The sequence below is a fragment of the Spermophilus citellus genome (assembly GCF_964194105.1).
Source record: "Spermophilus citellus genome assembly, chromosome: 9".
Lineage (NCBI taxonomy): Eukaryota > Metazoa > Chordata > Mammalia > Rodentia > Sciuridae > Spermophilus > Spermophilus citellus.
The window spans coordinates 138,865,283-138,882,915 of record NC_138191.1 but is presented as its reverse complement, the minus strand read 5'-3'; the positions used below and the strand labels follow the sequence as shown (position 1 = coordinate 138,882,915).

Genomic DNA, 17,633 nt, shown 5'->3' with positions numbered 1-17,633 from the left:
CGGGCGGGTGAGCCTGGGGTGGCCCTCGCCGCCCACCTTGCCCTGCTGCTGCTCCTGGGTCGACTCTGCCCCGAGGCAGAAACACCACCGGCGCGGCACTGACCCAGGCCACGCGCTGTCCTTCTGCCAAACGGGGTGGCCCTTCCTCCCCTGGAAGGCCAAGGCCCACCTTGACCCCCCCCCCACCTCCCGCCAGGAGCTTTCCGTGTCCCGGGGCCTCCTGGGTGGGTGCCGAGTCTCGGGCCGGGCTCCCGTTGATGGCCTCGGGAAGTTGAGCAGGGACGAAGGGAACATGGTCCTGTGGAAGAGGCAGGGCGCATGCAGAGGGAGGCCGGTTTGTTGGAGCAGATATTTAGCCACGAAGAGGGGAGTCCTGCATCCAGCGCTTTCCAAGAACCACCCGCACTGCTCAGCCCGGCCGCCCGCCAGCTGTTTGGCGCTGTCCTGGCTGGCCAGAACGTCGCTGTCACCCTGGGCTCGGAGCCGGCATGGAGGATGGGGAGGGACAGGACGTTGACCATATCTGGCCCGGAGCAGACAGCTCCTCGATCTCACCCCCAACTCCCAGCCCCTTACCCCCAGCTGCCCTGGCGTCCCCCAAGATCCCGCCTTCCCGCCAGCCTTGCCTTCGGCCGCCCCGTCGAGCCTTCCAGGCTGAGCACCGCTCCCCGCCCCCAGCCAGGGCCGTTCCAGACCTCCACGCCCGGCGTCTGGCCTTGCTTCCCGTCTTCCTGGCTCCAAGAACCCCCTCCCCGCGGCGTGGCGGGGGATTCCCGGCCCTGCACCCTCCCCACCTCAGCCGGCCTCCTCGGGGGTCCCTCCGGGGCTCAAGGCCCGCCCCTCCGCCAGCCCCTTCCCGGCTTTTCGCGGGACCCTCGAAGCTCCCTACGCCTTGCCCTCTGCGGGCCCTCGCCGCCTGCCCCTTCAGCCGCCCGATACTCACTGCCACGTCCCCTCGCTCTGCGTCCCCTCCCCTCTCGCGGGGACGCTTTTTGAGCTGGCTCCCGGGTCACGATGCGCTTCGCTCCCGGGTCTCACTGGGGGTTCACGGGGTTGGGGTGGAATTTCACTTGGGGGAAAAGCCAACCCGTCCTGAAGTCTCACCACCGGCATGGGAGCCCCCAACTGACGCCACTTTAAGCGCGAGCCCCGGGGCCTGTCCCACTCCAAGCGACCCCACCCAGCAGGCCGTGTCTGGGCCACCGCCACCGGCCACAGGTCCCGAGTCCCGGAAGCCCCCGGGGGAGCCCGTTGCCGCTCCCCGACAGGCCAGCTGGTTTCCCTCATGGGCGCCGCGCCCCCCACCCCCCCACTGGGCTGTAACCCGAGCCGCCCGCCGTCGCCTCCCCCCCCGCCCCCCCCTCTCCTCGGCGGCTCCACGGCCCAGGTCCCCGCGCCGCGCTGCCCCAGCGGCCCCGAGCCCGACAGCGAGTCTGCCATGGGCCGCGGGGCCTGCGTCCCCCCGAAGGTGTCAGGGGCCGTCCAGGACCGCCGGCTCGGGGCCGTGCTGGGCGGGCTGTGCCTGCTCCCCGCGCTCCTGCTGCTGGCCCGGCTCGGGGCCCCTGCGGCGCAGGCCTGGAGCGCAGGGCAGGTGAGCTGGGTGGAAGGCAGGTGCGCGAGTCGGTCCGGTCTGCGGCCCCGGCGGGGCCCCCTGGGGTGGGGGTCTGTGGATGCGGATGTGAGTCCCTGGGTCTGAGCTTGACCGGAGGTGGGAGGCTGCATCTGTCTCGGGCTCCGCCCACTCCCACCGGCTCTCAGTAACCTTTTTCTCTCGCTCAGGCAGAAAACTTAAAAGGGGGGGCTGTCCAAACCCTCCCTCACCCCATTGCTCTTCCACCCCCCCTGGGTGTGGGGACCGTCCCTACGACTTCCCCATGCCCACTTTCTTCCCGTGAAGAGAGAGGCCTATTCGCTGGATGCACCAGGGATCCCTACAGCCCAGGTCCCCAGCCCATTTTCCCCGCTGGTGTCCCGAAAACGCCGCTACACGTTGACCCCGGCCAGGCTGCGCTGGGACCACTTCAACCTCACCTACAGGTGCGACCTGGCCCTAGGGTGGGGGCTCGGCCACAGCCTAGCCCCTGTCCCTGACCTTGACCCTCACCCCAGGATCCTCTCCTTCCCTCGGAATCTGCTGAGCCCCCGTGAGACTCGCCGGGGCCTGGCTGCTGCTTTCCGGATGTGGAGCGACGTTTCCCCCTTCAGCTTCCGTGAGGTGGCCCCTGAGCAGCCCAGCGACCTGCGGATAGGTAGGCGCGCTGTGCCCCTGCCCCTGCCCAGCCCAGTGGGCTCTATCTCAGCCCTCCCCTCTCCACAGGCTTCTACCCAGCCAACCACACGGACTGCCTGGTCTCTGCTCTGCACCACTGCTTTGACGGTCCCACGGGCGAGCTGGCCCACGCCTTCTTCCCACCGCACGGTGGCATCCACTTTGACGACAGCGAGCACTGGGTCCTGGGCCCCACACGCTACAGCTGGAAGAAAGGTGCCCCGCCTCCCATGGGTGCACTGTCTGCACCAGGGTGGCTGTGTGGAGAGGGCTTGGGGGCAGAGCAGGGGTTCCTAGGGTGCGGAGGGTCCTGTTCTTTGGGGTTAAGCAGGCCAGGGAAGGGAGGTTGTGGGGCTGCTGCTGGTTCCGGCAGCCCTGAGACTGCCTCCCCCATGCTGCTGGAGGGGAGCTGGGGCTGCATTCCTGGGGACCGAGCTCACCGCCCAGGCAGAACATTCTTATCTTCCCTTGGCTGTGGCCAAGGGTGGCTCCACACCGCACTCCAGCAGATGTGCTGGGCTTGGGGGTCAGGCCTGAGGGCTGCAGGGCCAGGCTGGGGCTCCAGGGAGCTAACTCACAGGGTCAGCAGGTGTGTGGCTCACAGACCTGGTGCACGTGGCAGCCCACGAGATCGGCCATGCACTGGGCCTGATGCACTCCCAGCACAGCCGGGCACTCATGCACCTCAACGCCACGCTGCGTGGCTGGAAGGCACTGTCTCAGGACGAGCTGTGGGGGCTGCACCGGCTCTATGGTGGGTGTCTTGGAGAAGGTGGTGTGAGGGGTGGGCAGGCTTGAGGTGGGCCCTGAACCAGGCTGCCCTTCCCTCAGGCTGCCTGGACCGGCTGTTTGTGTGTGCGTCCTGGGCACGGAAGGGCTTTTGTGACACCCGCAGGAGGCTCATGAAGAGGCTGTGCCCCAGCAGCTGTGACTTCTGCTATGGTGACGGCTGGGGCAGGGGCTGGGGCAGGGTCACATGCCTGGGTCTTCCAGTTGTGGCCCCAGTCTGGGGAGGGGCACACTGATGTGACACCTTCCCCTGCCACGTGCAGAGTTTCCCTTCCCCACGGTGGCCACCACCCCATCACCCCCCAGGACCAAAACCAGGCTGGTGCCAGAGGGCAGAAATGTGACCTTCCGATGTGGTCAGAAGATCCTCCACAAAAAAGGCAAAGTGTAGTAAGTGACCACTGCTAGCCAGGCCCATCCTGGGGGGAATCTGTCTAGGGTCCAAGTTGTAGGGGGTAGAGCTGCCCAGGGTCCTACAGGGTGAGGGGGGATGTCCTGGGGGCTCAGGCTGCCTTCAGGGGCAGAGGGCAGGCATGCAGGACCCTCCTCCCACAGCTGGTACAAGGACCAGGAGCCCCTCGAATTCTCCTACCCTGGTTACCTGGCCCTGGGTGAGGCTCGCCTGAGCATCATCGCCAACGCTGTCAACGAGGGCACCTACACGTGTGTGGTCCGCCGGCACCAGCACGTGCTCACCACCTACTCCTGGCGTGTCCGAGTGAGGAGCTAAGCTCTTCTCCTGGGCCACAGAGGCCTGACAGATAAAGCGCTGTGTTTGATGTGTCTGTGCCATTTCTTGGGTGGGTGGCCCCCATCTGGCCTATCACTGGGATGTGGGGATTCTGAGGGGCACCGACTCTAAGAATAAGGATATGACCTTCAAGGTGAGAACAGCCTTGCCAAGATAGCCTCAGGAACACAGCGGGCAAACTAAGGCCCAAGTGCCCACAATATCACCTGGGGTGGGTGCTGAGGACCAGTTTGGGGGGTGGTACAAGCCCAAGGAAGTGGTGGGCATCTGCTGCTGCACAAGGCTAACACTCCTTGATTAGCTCAGGAGCAGGAGCCCAACCCAACAGGAAGGACCAGCCCACATGGGGTCCCTTTTGATCCAGTCATCCCCAAGCCCAGGTAGCCAGAAGCCCTCCTCCTGGGTGCACCCAGGGGATGCAGTTTGGGGCCAGCTGGCTGCAAGGCCATCCCAGAGCTTCCCTCAAGCCTAGCTGCTGCACCTCAACAGGAAGGCAGGTGCATGCAGCACGCTGTGGCTGAGGCTGCCCCACGCCCAGGGCTGAGGACGGGACCTAAACCTGTGGACAGGGCTACTCTGAAAGCCTTGCTTGTCTACGCAGACAGGCCTCCAGCCCCAAGATGGACAAGCAGTGAACCCCAAGCTGCTCCAGTCCAAGCTGGCTCATGGGGAGGGGTGTCCATTCACACTGGCATCTGTAGACATACGCCCTTCCCCACTGGGCACGTCAACACAGCTGAAAGCAGTCAGCTTTTCCTTCCACAGCAAGGAAAATGCAATTTAATTCTACAAATGTACAAATGAAAACAATATAAAAATCTCCACGTGGAAGCCAAGTGAGAGGAGGTGCTCCCAGCCTGGGGTCAGCCCTGGCTGGGGTCTGGGTCCTCACCACCAGCCAGGCTGCTGAGCTTCAGAACTTGAGGCTGAAGCCAGGGCCTGCAGCCGAAGCCCCCTGGTTGGTGGTGGTGAGGTGGAAGCCCGTCTCCTTCAGATCATCGTCCCCCTGCAAAGGGAAGTGGATACTGTGAGGGCTGTGACCCAGACAGCCCACCCCTCTGGGGACCCTGTGGCTTTGCCCCTCACCAGCTGGCTGTAGCCCAGGCCACCCTCAGGGGGCCGGGGGCTCGTGCCCCGCTTCACCCTCTGCTGCTCGCTCTTGGCAGGCCATGTGGGGAACATCGAGGGGTCAATGGGGAGAGGGGTCTCGCGGAAATATTCGTGCTTGAGGCCATCTTCAGCATTGATCCTCCTCCCGGGAAAGTAGGTCAAGAACCTAGAAGAAACAGCTTTGGGGCACTGGGCACCATGTGGGAGGGGATGCGGTGTGCATGGTTGCCTCAGGGCCCAGAGCCCAGCTGTGTTGACCAGGTGGGTGCTGTGGGCAGGCAGGGGTGGGAGGCCAAGGGGGTACCTGCCACCTCAGAGCCTCCAGTGTACCCTGAAGGCCTAAGGTGTGCAGGATCAGGGTGTGAGTCACTAGGGCAGCTGTGGAAGGGTGTAAGCAGCTCAGGGCTGGTGCTCCTGCAGCTCCAGACCAGTCATCTCTGGGACTCACTTGTTCATGAGGTCGAAGCCCTGGTCTGAGAGCAAGGCCCCAAAGCGCTTGCGAAGGTTGTTGTAGGGATGTTCACTGAAGGTCATCTTCTTGACAGCCGGGAGGTCATTGTAGCCAGGCCAGATCTTCTCACTAGGTGTCCCCAGGTCCTGGAAGACAGGGATGCCTGAGCTGAACTGCCCTGCCCTGCCCTGCCCGCCAGGAAACATCCTGCCCTGCCCGCCAGGAAACATCCTGCCCACTGGCCTATGGCACTGATACCTGAGTCATGGTTCTCAGTGAGGACAGGTCATTGAGAGGCCACACTGCGGCCTCGGGACTGCAGCCCAAACCCATCCTGCACACACCCTGCTGCTGCTCCTCACGGTGCCAGTTGACCAGCAGGGCCAACATCCACAGCAGGGCGTGGTCCCCATACCCACCTTAAACACCTTGTTGATCTGATCAATTTCCGACTTCCCAGGGAACAGGGGCTTCTGTGTTAGCAGCTCTCCGAAGATGCAGCCCACTGACCACATGTCGACAGCTGTGGAGTATTCCTAGGAGTCCAGGGGACACGGGTCAGGCCCCTGGGCCAGTGTCCCTGGAGTCCACCTTGAGGCAAAGGAGGGTCTCAGACCTGACACTCACCTTGGCGCCAAGCAGCAGCTCTGGGGCCCGGTACCACAGGGTCACCACGACCGGGGTGTAGGCTTTCAGGGGCGACCCATACTCCCGAGCCAGCCCAAAGTCACCCACCTGAAGAAACAGAGGGCAAGCTGTGAAGCATGGCGGGGACAGGACCCCTGGGAGAGGCCGGCGGGGCCCACCTTGAGGATGCCGGCGTGGCTCAGCAGCAGGTTGGACGTCTTGAGGTCCCGGTGCAGGATCCAGTTGTCATGCAAATGCTTCACCCCACGTAGCAGCTGGATCATCAGGGTCTTTACCTCCCCTGGCAAGTGACAGGGTCACATGCACGACCAACCCACAGTGAGCCCCCCAGAGGCCCAGGGCCCTCAAGGGTTATCTATGCCCTCAGTAGCAACCAGAGACTTCTGGGAGGTGGTTATCTGAGAATGCTTCCAGCCCAGGGTGGCCCTTGTGCCTACTGGTCACTGCACACCACAGAGTGTCACCACGGTCACTATAAGGACAGTGGTCCTGCCTTTGCTCTGACAGCCCCTGTGATGTGGCAGAGGGTAGCGTGTCTGCACTGCAGCTCAGGGCTGAGTAAGCAGGCACCCTCCTCTGTGCCCATGGTGTCACCTGGCAGGAACGGCTGCTTCATGGTCTCCATGAGGCTCTTGAGGTCATGCTCCACATAGTTCATGACAATATAGATCTTGTCCATGTTGCTGCCCACCACGATCTCCTGGGGGACGAGTGTCTGTGAGTACTGGCATGTCCTCCAGCCCACCCTTGTGGCCACTGGCTCTCCCAGGCCTCCTGCCCAGAGAGGGTGTGCCAAGGATGGGGGCCAAGCTCACCCTAACAGTGACGATGTTGGGGTGCTGGGCTTTGAGGATGGTGTTGATCTCCCTCAGAGATGTGATGGGGAAGCCCTCCTTTTCCTTCTCCATCTTCAACCGCTTCAGAGCCACAATTTCATCTGAAAAGAAAGCCACGGATAGACAGGCTAAGAAAACACACAAATAGGTTAAACATCTCCGGTGTGTTTAGTCAGGACTTAATTTGTTTAAGAAGCATTTATTTCATAGTAGGTGCTCCTGTTCCGGCTGTGATCCCAGCTACTTGGAAGGCTGGGGCAGGAGGATCTGAGGATCTTAGGTTCAAGTTCAAGGCCAGCCTCAGCAACTTAGCAAGACTCCATCTCAAAATATAAAAAGGAGGGGCTGGGGTTGTGGCTCTGGGGTAGAGAGCTTGTCTCCCATGTGAGGCACTGGGTTTGATCCTCAGCACCACATAAAAATAAATAAATAAATAAAAGTATCCTGTTCCTCTACAGCTAAATATATATTTTTAAAAAATAAAATCAGGGGCTGAGGTTGTGGCTCAGTGGTAGAGTGCTTGCCTAGCATGTGTGAGGCACTGGGTTTGATTCTCAGCACCACATATAAATAAATAAAGGTCCATCAACAACTAATAGAAATATTAAATAAATAAAATAAAATAAAGAGGACTGGGGATGTAATTTGGTGGTGCAGCAATTGCCTAGCATGCAAGATGACCTGAAGTAAATATCTAGGACTGCAAAATAAATAAGAGTGTGCTGCCTGCTGTCACAGCCAGCAGTGAGCCAAGTCAGGCTGACCTCTGGTTTCTAAAGGCACCAAGGGGCTCAAGATAAGACCTGGTGTTTGCAAGGCACAGGGACAAGGACAGGGAGAGGGTAAGATCTAATCCAAAGATCCTGGGGCCATGCAGAGATGAACCCACATTCAGCAAACATGGGCTGAAGCTATGTGGACATGGTCGAGGCCAGAGGGTACAGAACCAGTTGCCTAGGCCTCTGTTGATGTAGGCCGCTCAACACCCCTCCCTCCCAGAGAGGGCCTCCATGGAAAGTGGTGTCTGTCACCAGGACTTCTAAGGCTGAGCCTGCACCACTGACTGGACCTCCTCAGGAGGGACCCCTGCCTGTGCTAGAATGGGCTAGGGACTGGCTACCCAGGCCCTGCTGGCCCCACTGGGGACACTTAGGACTCTCCCCACCTGTTTTCTTGTCCTTGGCTCTGTAGACCACACCATAGGTACCTTCTTCAATCCTGTTGAGACACTGGAACTCTTCCACACTCCGGCAGCCCTGGGGGGAAGCACAGAGTGAGGGCTGAGTAGCCACACTGGCCTGAGGTCTCGTCCACACCCGCATCACTCCGTGCACAGGGCAGGTACACAGAAGACCCCACAAACATCCTCAGGAGGCTGGTGCATGTAGATGTGTGCCTATGTGTAAGTGACCCAGGACCAGAAGTACTCTGTTCTCTTTTCTTTGGAACTACCTAGTATGTGAATGTGAAACAAGGGCAGCACGAGCCAGGGCCACCGGGCGTCTCCTACATAAAGCACCCTTCCAGCAGATGACACCTGGGGAGAGCACAGCCCGCCTGCCATGTGCTGCTGCCCTCCTCCAAGGGGTGGGGGCCATGTTCTGCAGCACATAGCAGGCTCTCACTGGAGGAAGGACCAGGGGGCCAGCAACGGGCCTGCTGGATCTGTCAGACAGTATCTTTTCTACGATGGCACTAACGTCAGGGGCCTGTGGTGGTGCTCTAGGGCCCTGGGGGCCACCAAGCCCTCTCCTCTTCCCCAAGCAGCCTCACTAGCTGCTGTTTCCCTGAAGAGAAGTCACCACCTTGCGTACCTGTGCTGACACACTATCAGCATGGGCGGGTGTTGAGGAGGCCTTGGTGCCCCTCCCAACCCACCTATCCAGGGTCAAAGCAAAGGCAAAAATGAAAGCAACCATCTCCTGGCACCCAGGACACCTGCTCAGTACTGCCGGCCACTAAGAAGGACCATGACCAGGAGTCACAGGAGGTGGGTCACCATGTGTGGCCCAGTGACCTTGCTTCACAGGGACACTTCTGCTCAGACACCTGTATCTCTGGCCACCATAGCAGGGAGCCAGCTCAGGCGAGGGGGCAGGGGGCAGGGGGCCTGACCTGTAGGGCTGGCAGGTACTTGGGCAACTCCTGCTTGAGCTCAATAGGCGATAGAGCTGGGGAGTCAGGCACGTAGTCCCCTTCCGTTGGGGCGCTGCTCTGTGGGGTCCCCTCACCCACTTCTTCCTCCCCTTCTTCACTGTCCCCGGAATCTCGGTCAAATCGTGACTCTGGAACTTTAAAAGTTAAACCTAATTATGGAACAAGTAAAGAGCACCAACACTCCTCCTAATCTGGGGGGACCTGAGGGCTGGAGAGGCCACACGTCCTATCTCCTCCACACCAGGTGCTGCTGCAGGGCCTGCTCCCTGGACAAAGGCCCACAGGTCTGCAGTCCCAGTACACTTGGCTGAGCCCGATGCTGAGTTCTGAGGACATGAGCAGGTGCCACGCAGGGTGGACATGCCCAGAATTCATGCCCCAGGCCCTCACGAGAGTGTTGCTGCCTGTTGGAGGCCATACCAGCCCTCCACTCTCAAGAGAGTGTCCACCCCTGATGACCCAGGACCTGCTGTCCAAGGCAGCTTCCTTCCCTCTTAGGATTAGACCTAGAGTGGCACTCCCCAGCCTCCTCCATCCAGCCTCCAAGTCACAGCGGGCACTTAGAGGATGCTGCACAATTAAAGATGCTCTTGGCTAAGTTACATCAGCACAGACTCAGAGGGCCACTGCTGTATCCCGGTGTCCTCCCTGCAGGGACAGGTGAGGACAGGGCCAGCTGCTAAGGGAGTTGCTCACCAACCAGGACGTGGTTCTCGTCTCCTCGCTCTTCCTCTTCACTCATCTCTTCATCGCTCACTTCCTCTGTAGGAGAAAAGAGCACTGGTTGAGTGCTGGCCTGGGAACCCCCAGAAGCCTGGCCCTGACAGCTCTGAGCTGTGTGAGCTGCGGGCTCTTCTGGGCTCTCACTCAAGTCCCACAGAGGAAGGCAGCTCCACCCTGGAAATGCTAAGTCAGACTTCGAAGGATGTTCCTGCAGTCCCAAACCCTCCCGTGAACACACAATGCTGTTCCGTCAACAAAGACCATAGAGACCCACCAGTTCCTCACCTGCAGACTGCTCGGAGACCTCCTCAGAGTTGCTCCCAGTCTCCTCCTCCTCCTCCTCCTCTTCCTCCTCCTCCTCCTCCTCTGACTCCTCACTGGTGCTCCCTTCCTCCTCCTCTTCCTCTTCTTCTTCTTCTTCCTCCTCTTCTGAGCCTGAACCTGATTCTGCTGCAGGAGAAAACAGCCACAAGGTGACCCTTGGCCTTCCCTGGGCAGCAGCTGCAGGGCCTTGGCCAGGAGGCTCAGTACCTGACGAGGACTCAGCTGAGCTCGTTTTCCTCTCGCTGTCACTGATGTCCTGGAGGTCAGACAGCAGGTCTCTTTCTTCCATTTTCTCTTCTTTCACTTATGAATTAAACCAGCAAAGATGAATTTAGGGAAATGTTTTTAGGTTAGCAACGTAGTACCACCCAAAATTCAGACGTTATTTCTCACACCTTCCCTCTACGTGTAAAAGTTCACCCACGTGTTTTTAACTGGGAGACAATTCCCAAAAGGACTGGCAACAAATGACTGTCTCAGCTGAGAAATGAGTCCCTGATCCAGTCCCTTTGAGACACAGGGCACTGTGACAGGAAATCATGCAGCTGGGTGCTCCTTAATTTTATAAATTGTTAAGCAAATTTTTATGTTCAACACCCCCCCCCAAAAAAAAAAGACACCCTGTGCTGGCTCCAAGCAAGTATGAGCCTGGGCTCACCTGGCTTCCTGCCGTCTCCAAGCTCGAAGCGTTCCCTCGGTGGCCGTGACGGGCTGCGGCTCCAGTGGCTGGCCTTCCCCTTGTCGCTGTGGTCTTCCCGCACTGTGCGATGGTGTGCAGAGACTGGGGCCCATAGGACAGAGGGAGAATGGGTGCTGGCAGCAGCCTGGCTGACAATACACAGCCCCCCTCCCCACCCCGGGTCCCACTCCACACACCTGGACAGACACACCAAACAGCATTGGAGCCAAAAGCCAATAAACCCAGGAGAAAAAGCTCCAACCTGAAGGCCACAGGAAAATCCTGATAACCCAGGGGCCACATAGGAAGACATAGGACAGAATCCGTCTTATGCAATTAATGTGAAACTCTATAGAGAAGGTATGCAAATTTCAGGGGAGGCTTTGACAGCAAATCATGGTTAATTCTGGTCAATTTCAGCTCTTAGCAAAGCAGCAGCTTCTGGCTCTGGTCTCCGGGGCAAGGAGTTGCACATGAGTTTCCAGAGCAGTTGCAGGAGGAGGATGGGTGAGAGAATCCTGCCTTCCAACACCAGAGACTGCACCCCTGCTGCTGCATCTCACCACAGGAACAAGGCTGCAGCTGTTGATGCTGCATCCTCCCCTGGCTAGTGACCTCCAGAGGGTTCACCGCTGGGAGCCCTTATCCCCACTTTTTTTTTTTAAATCCCCTTTTGGAAGCCAGACATTTAAGGACAAGGACATTAAAGCAACTGCACATAGGAGGAAAACTGGAGTGCCCCTGTAGGCCCCGAGACAGGCACAGGCTCAGACAGGATGCTGGAAGGTGTGTCAGCCCAGTCCTCAGCACTGAGAGTACCAACACGCTCCACAGCAAAGTGGCAGTCCTGGGAGGGTCTCATTTCCAGAACTATAACAAATGTCCAGTTTCCAACAACAACAAAATCATGAGACATTCCAAGAAATAGGGAAAAAAAAATAAACCGAGGGAAGCCATCCTGGAGACCTGAAGGCACACTGCCTGAGGACAACGTGCGGCAGCGCCTGGAGGAGGCTGGGTGCCACCCACGGGCAGAGTGCTGCCTAGCACACGTGAGGCCCCGGTTCAACCCCAGTGTTAGGAAGTAAGTAAGAGAAGTCTCAAGGTAAAAGGAGGTGGCAAGAGTAGGCCTGAGCCCTCAGCAGAGAACACACTGGCATCTGCATCCAAGCCCTTCCATGACACCCCAGCCCACATGCCTGAGCCCCCGGCAAGGAAACCACCTGCCCTGGGACTGGGGAGGGGCAAGCCTTCACCATGTGTGGCCCTGCTGGCTGCCCAGCTGTGGCCCAAAGGTGACGGGGCAGGACAGAGCTCCCTGTGCACCAGGCCCAGGAGGAACAGGACAACAACCACTGGTCCTGGGGCTCAATCAGCCCTTGGAGGCCTTGCCCATTTGGGTGTGAACACAGCATGAGTAGGTTGTTGACCCTTCCAACAGCACCATCTGTGAACAGGGCTCTTCAAATCATTGTTAAGAAATTGCCTTTGGGGCTGGGGATATGGCTCAGTTGGTAGAGTGCTTGTCTTACATGTACAAGACCCTGCGTTCAATCCCCAGCACCCCCCACACACACACAAAATCACCTTTGTACAAAGAAGCAAAAGTAAGACTCTGGGACAACTGTCTAAAAGAACTACAGTAAGGGCTAGGCTGGGGCTCAGGGGTGGAGCACTGGCCTAGCACGGGTGAGGCCCTGGGTTCAATTCTCAGCACCATATAAATGAATAAATAAAATAATGGTCCATCAACAACTGGAAAAAAAAAAAAGAACTACAATAAATCAATGCACCAATATGGCAATACGAGTCAAGAGAGAGGAACCCTGGGCTGGGGCTGGGGCTCAGAGGTACAGCACTTGCCTAGCATGCGTGAGGCTCTCGGTTCAATCAGTACCACATGAAAATAAGCAAAGAAAACAAGGCATTCTGTCCATCTACAACTACCAAAAAAAAAAAAAAAAAGTCGATCTTAAAAAAAAAAACTACCGCCAAAAGTGCTATACTGGTTGTGTTCAAAATAATTCCTAAGAAGAGAGGGAGAGACGAACTGGACACACAAGAGCCACAGGAGTCCACATCACTTGACTGTCCTGCAGGAAAAACTCAATGATGGGGCTGAGGCTGTAGCTCAGAGGCAGAGCACTTGCCTAGCAGGCATGAGACACTGGCGGGGGTGGGGAGGTGTTTGGCGACAAGGGATTGAACTCAGGAACACTCGACAACTGAGCCCACTGAGCCGCGTCCCCCAGCCCTATTTTGTATTTTATTCAGAGACAGGGTCTCACTGAGTTGCTTAGTGCCTGGCTTTTGCTGAGTCTGGCTTTAAACTCACAATCCTCCTGCCTCAGCCTCCTGAGCCACTGGAATTACAGGAATGTGCCACCACACCCAGCTCCCAGCCCTTTTAAAATTATTATTTTGAAACAAGGTCTCCCTAAACTGCTGAGGCTGACCTTGAACTTTCAATCCTCCTGCTTCATTCAGCTTCCAAAGCTACTGAGATTACATTCATAAGCTATCATGCCTGGATAAAAGTTACTAGTTTACATTTACGGACAGCCAATATACAAAAATGCAATTTTGTGACAACAACAACTAAAACAGGTGGGGATGAAGATTTAAGAGAACAAGGGTTTTGCATATTTCTGAATTGAAGATGGCATCAATTCAAATTGGTGTACCACTTTAGGAGGCTAAATATAATCCCCTTGGTGTAACAATAAAAATAGATATGAGTATACAGGAAAGGGAATGAGAGAGGAACTTAAACATTTCACTACAAATTCAACAAAACACCAAAGACCACAGTAGTGCAGGAAATAAGGGACAAAAAGGCAACAAAGCCCAGAGAAAGCAAATAGGAAAAGGACACAGGTTAGCTCCTGCCACCAGCTGATCTTCAAGGGAGTAAATTCTGGCACAAGGGATGCGGCTATGAGCCACAGTCAGCCGAGAGCCACAAAGCCCTGGGGCTCCCCGCAGAGCAGAACAGAGGAACCTGGTGTGTAACGGGCATCCCTCAGTCTTCCCAGAGGAAAGGGTTCTGGACATGGGTGGTGGAGGGGAAGCCATGTAAACATCCTTAAAAACGGTCATGATGGTAAACATGGATTTTGACGTGTAAAACTAGAAAAACAGGGGCAAAGAAAGCACAGGAGCCAAGAACCTAAGCACAGCCGGCAGTGGGCACTGGACAGCAGCGCATCGGCTCTAGAGCCTTGACCGTAGTGCCCCTGGGCCTCATGACGTCCAGCCTGCTTTCCCTTCAGCCCAGTCCTGCCTCTCACCCAGCCCACGGCCAACCCCTGGGGCAGGGTCACGTCTGCAGAGTCTGCCCTAACCAGTGGCACTGCTGGTCACCCTCTGGGGAGCAGCCCGGGAGGCCTGTGTAGCAGGGGCAGTCTCGGCCTACCTTCCCTTCGGGCCTCTCGCTCCTTGCGCCGCTCCTCGGCCCTCCGCTCCCGCTCCTTCTGCTCCCGCTGCTCCTTCTGCTGCTCCCTCAGCTTGCGCTCCCGCTCCCTCTTCCTCTCTAACTGCTCCAGGCGGTCCCTGAGGAAGGAGGCACCAGGCCTTTAGTCCAGCTGAACCGAGAACCCACCTCTGTGCATTGTCACTGCACAGAGGGCTAAAGAGTTAAAGACATAAGTGCACACATTCCCAAGTGCCACTTCTGAGGGAACATACCAGGACGAAACTAAGTACTTGCAAAACAAGACAAATACTTGTCAGAAATCAAAAATCCTGGTGCTAGTATCTATTAAAACAACAAGCATCTCACCAAGCATACCCAATATAAATCCAACAATCAGCCAGGCACGGTGGCACACAGCTGTAATCCCAGCTACTCAGGAGGCTGAGGCAGGAGGATTTTAAGTTTGAGGCCAGCCTCATAGAAATTAATGAAATCCTCATAACTTAGCAAGACCCTGTCTCAAAATAAAAAGGGTAGGGGATGTCACTTACTGGTAAAGTGCCCCTGGGTTCAATCCCCAGGATCACCCCCCTTCCTGCCCCTATCCAAATCCAACCACAAGGAGGTGAATATGCACTGGCTGCAAAAGAGGCAAAGGAGTTGCTGCAAAGGGGAAGGACCTGGGCAGAGGACTCCTGGGCCACTTCTACCCTTGCCTAGTCCGGGTTGGAACATGAGGTAGGAGGGTACAGAGGCAAGTTGCTTGCACACAAGTCAGGCGTCACCTGACATGCAGGTAGTATCAGTGACTAGAGAATGTGTTTCTGCAACATCAAATGGCCAGATGTCTAGAATTGCTCTGAAGTTAATTTTTGTATTCCCAGAGTTCAAGTGCAACCCAAATAGCTAATACAATGTTTTTAAGTATCATCAAACACACAGACAAATGATCATGTGGAAGTTGGTGAAAGCTGAATAGACTGGTGGGTCAGGTCACAGCCCTGCACCCATAGCCATCTATCTATGTAATAAGTCTAGGCTGGAGGAAGCTTGTCAGTTTCAGAATTGTAAAGTCTGCTGTACTGGGGATTACACCAAGGGTCTTGGACATGCTAGACAAGCACTAAACTGTATCTCTAGATCTTTCCTAAAACTTTTGAGACAGGTTCTCACTAAATTGCCAGGAGTGGTCTCAAACTTGTAATCCTCCTGTCTCAGTCTCTGCAGTAACTGGAATTCCAGGCATAGGCCTCATTAATTTCATAGTGGTTGCTTTAGGGACTGCAATACACTTCACATCAGATTAATGCTAATTCCCACTGAAATACAGCAACTGTTATGCCACAGCTCCCTCCCTTCCTGCCTATTCTGTGTGATATCACGCACGGTGTTAGGTACAGCACAGTGCTCCAGAACTACTGCTTCACAGATCTTTCATCTTGGAGAAGTCAGCACTGAGAAGAGCTGGATTTACTTTTTTTTTTGAAGCAGATTTTGAGGTTCATTAAAATAAAGTATTAGCAAACAATATGCAAAAACAAATTTAAGAATTATGGCTTTGAAAAGCACAATGTAGTAAAACCTAATACATTTTTTTTATAAGTATCAAAGGATAGCAGAATTGAAGCATCATGCTAATTTCATTTTCTACAACATGAATAGAAGCAAAACAAGAACAAATAAGCAGTCGCGGGCTGGGGATAGAGCTCAGTTGGTAGAGTGCTTGCCTGGCATGCACAAGGCCCTGGGTTCAATCCCCAGCACCAGGAGAAAAAAAAAAAAAAAAAAAAAAGCAGTCCCACAGTGCAGCCATTGGTTTGGTCTTTATCATCTATGTATGAAATATCTTCTTAAAGAGAGTGTAGATAGGCACATACATGCAGTTTCAATGATCTGAGCTGAATTTAAAATAAGTGAATTTCAAATTGGAATTTTAACCCAGGTTAAAAAGAACCTCGAGTCCAACCATCATTATCATTTGTGTGTTCCGCTAGTAAAATCAAAGCAACATCATTTCCAATAATATCATAGAGGAAAATCTGACCCTATAAGATTCTTCTTTTACAAAACACTTGGATTCTTTGGCCTAACTGGAGTTTTCTTATAGCTAACACCAGTTAGTTTAAAGAAAGGCACTACTTCTTTTTTTAAAGAGTAATAAAACGTTTTATTTAAAATTTCAATATTTTCATTATGCAGAAAATTCTACCTTTTTTATATAATTTTTATTGTTGGTTGTTCAAAACATTACATAGTTCTTGATATATCATATTTCACATTTTGATTCAAGTGGGTTATGAACTCCCATGTTGCACATCCCCAGAACTACCTCACACCAGCAGATGGTGCTGAGTTTCACCTACTTCTAGTAAATCTAAACAGGTAGGGAGGGTGCCATCCAGCATTGTGCATGGAATGATCCCCCCACACACTGTGGCCTGGCTGTTCTGCCCTAGCAGAACCTCTACTGATCAAGGTCAGGGAGGTGACAGCGGAGGGAGAAGCTTCTGGGTTAGAGGGCCAATTTCTATTGTTTTCAACCACTGTTCCTTAGCTTTCCAAGTATGTGTACTTTTCAGATTATCTTCTGGTTAATTTCCAAAGCACAAATGAGTGTTTTAATGAATTTTGTCCACCTTAAGGTGTGTTTTGAGAGAAGACTGGCAGATCACGTTCATTCCACACCAGAAATCTGCCAACACGTGCCCTCTGTTCTTTTTTTTTTTTTTTTCGTTTTCTATTTTCTTATTTATTTATTTATTTTTACAAACCCTTGTGTGGAGGGCTGACTTTCAATAGATCCCAGCGAGGGAGCTGCTCTGCTACGTACGAAACCCCGACCCAGAAGCAGGTCTTCTACGAATGGTTTAGCGCCAGGTTCCCCACGAACGTGCGTTATGTGACGGGCGAGAGGGCGGCCCCCTTTCCGGCCGCACCCCGTTTCCCAGGACGAAGGGCTCTCTGCACCGGACCCCGGTCCCGGCGCGCAGCGGGGGACCGGCTATCCGGGGCCAACCGAGGCTCCTTCGGCGCTGCCGTATCGTTCCGCCTGGGCGGGATTCTGACTTAGAGGCGTTCAGTCATAATCCCACAGACGGTAGCTTCGCCCCATTGGCTCCTCAGCCAAGCACAGACACTAAATGTCTGAACCTGCGGTGCCCTCTGTTCTTTTTCCTGCTTTGCCTTCCAGTAAATCTAAACAAAAGCTCAAAGCCCATCCCCCAAACTCGACTCCCATTCTAATCCTGCCTCACTGGACAAGCCACACTTGATACTCAGTACTCACTCGGTGGGATGAGCACGGACACCCACACACTGCTGGAGACTTGCATACCCGCACCGGGCTCAGGCTGCTGTTGCTGGGTCACGTCTCCCACCTTGCTCTGCACTAAGAGCAACTAACACTTTTCTCATACACTTTCTTTACTCACTGTTCAGTGCTGCCTGATGAGAATGGGCAATACCTCTGCCTTCCAATTCA

General features: G+C 55.4%; 2 protein-coding genes across 8 annotated transcripts in view; one reads left to right on the top strand and one right to left on the bottom strand.

The window, feature by feature from the left end:
- Positions 1-1,140: 1,140 nt before the first annotated feature.
- Positions 1,141-3,835, top strand: MMP23B (matrix metallopeptidase 23B). 2 transcript variants are annotated; one of them, XM_081308066.1, is made up of 8 exons: positions 1,141-1,591; positions 1,898-2,037; positions 2,110-2,249; positions 2,318-2,485; positions 2,859-3,023; positions 3,101-3,211; positions 3,322-3,448; positions 3,614-3,835. In XM_081308066.1, the coding sequence occupies exons 1-8, from the start codon at positions 1,286-1,288 to the stop codon at positions 3,786-3,788; spliced, it is 1,332 nt and encodes a 443-aa protein (XP_081164192.1). In that variant the 5' UTR covers positions 1,141-1,285; the 3' UTR covers positions 3,789-3,835. The 2 variants fall into 2 exon arrangements, with proteins under 2 accessions (XP_081164192.1, XP_081164191.1); XM_081308065.1 differs by having other exon boundaries at positions 1,335-1,591; positions 2,892-3,023.
- Positions 3,836-4,560: 725 nt separating this feature from the next.
- The window catches only part of LOC308655244 (cyclin-dependent kinase 11B), a 143,784-nt gene continuing 130,711 nt past the window's right edge, over positions 4,561-17,633 (bottom strand). For 4 of the 6 annotated variants that reach the window (XM_081305196.1, XM_081305197.1, XM_081305193.1 and 1 more), the window contains 15 exons: positions 14,153-14,289; positions 10,717-10,839; positions 10,266-10,361; positions 10,020-10,184; positions 9,708-9,773; positions 8,970-9,145; positions 8,020-8,110; positions 6,834-6,955; positions 6,613-6,718; positions 6,177-6,298; positions 5,998-6,105; positions 5,790-5,906; positions 5,368-5,516; positions 4,896-5,085; positions 4,561-4,815 (listed from right to left, as the gene is read on the bottom strand). In XM_081305196.1, coding sequence (XP_081161322.1) covers positions 4,723-4,815; positions 4,896-5,085; positions 5,368-5,516; positions 5,790-5,906; positions 5,998-6,105; positions 6,177-6,298; positions 6,613-6,718; positions 6,834-6,955; positions 8,020-8,110; positions 8,970-9,145; positions 9,708-9,773; positions 10,020-10,184; positions 10,266-10,361; positions 10,717-10,839; positions 14,153-14,289 — 1,861 coding nt within the window. In that variant the 3' untranslated portion in view covers positions 4,561-4,722. The remainder of the gene's footprint in view (positions 4,816-4,895; positions 5,086-5,367; positions 5,517-5,789; positions 5,907-5,997; positions 6,106-6,176; positions 6,299-6,612; positions 6,719-6,833; positions 6,956-8,019; positions 8,111-8,969; positions 9,146-9,707; positions 9,774-10,019; positions 10,185-10,265; positions 10,362-10,716; positions 10,840-14,152; positions 14,290-17,633) is intronic. The other 2 variants (XM_081305194.1, XM_081305198.1) reach the window with 2 other exon arrangements.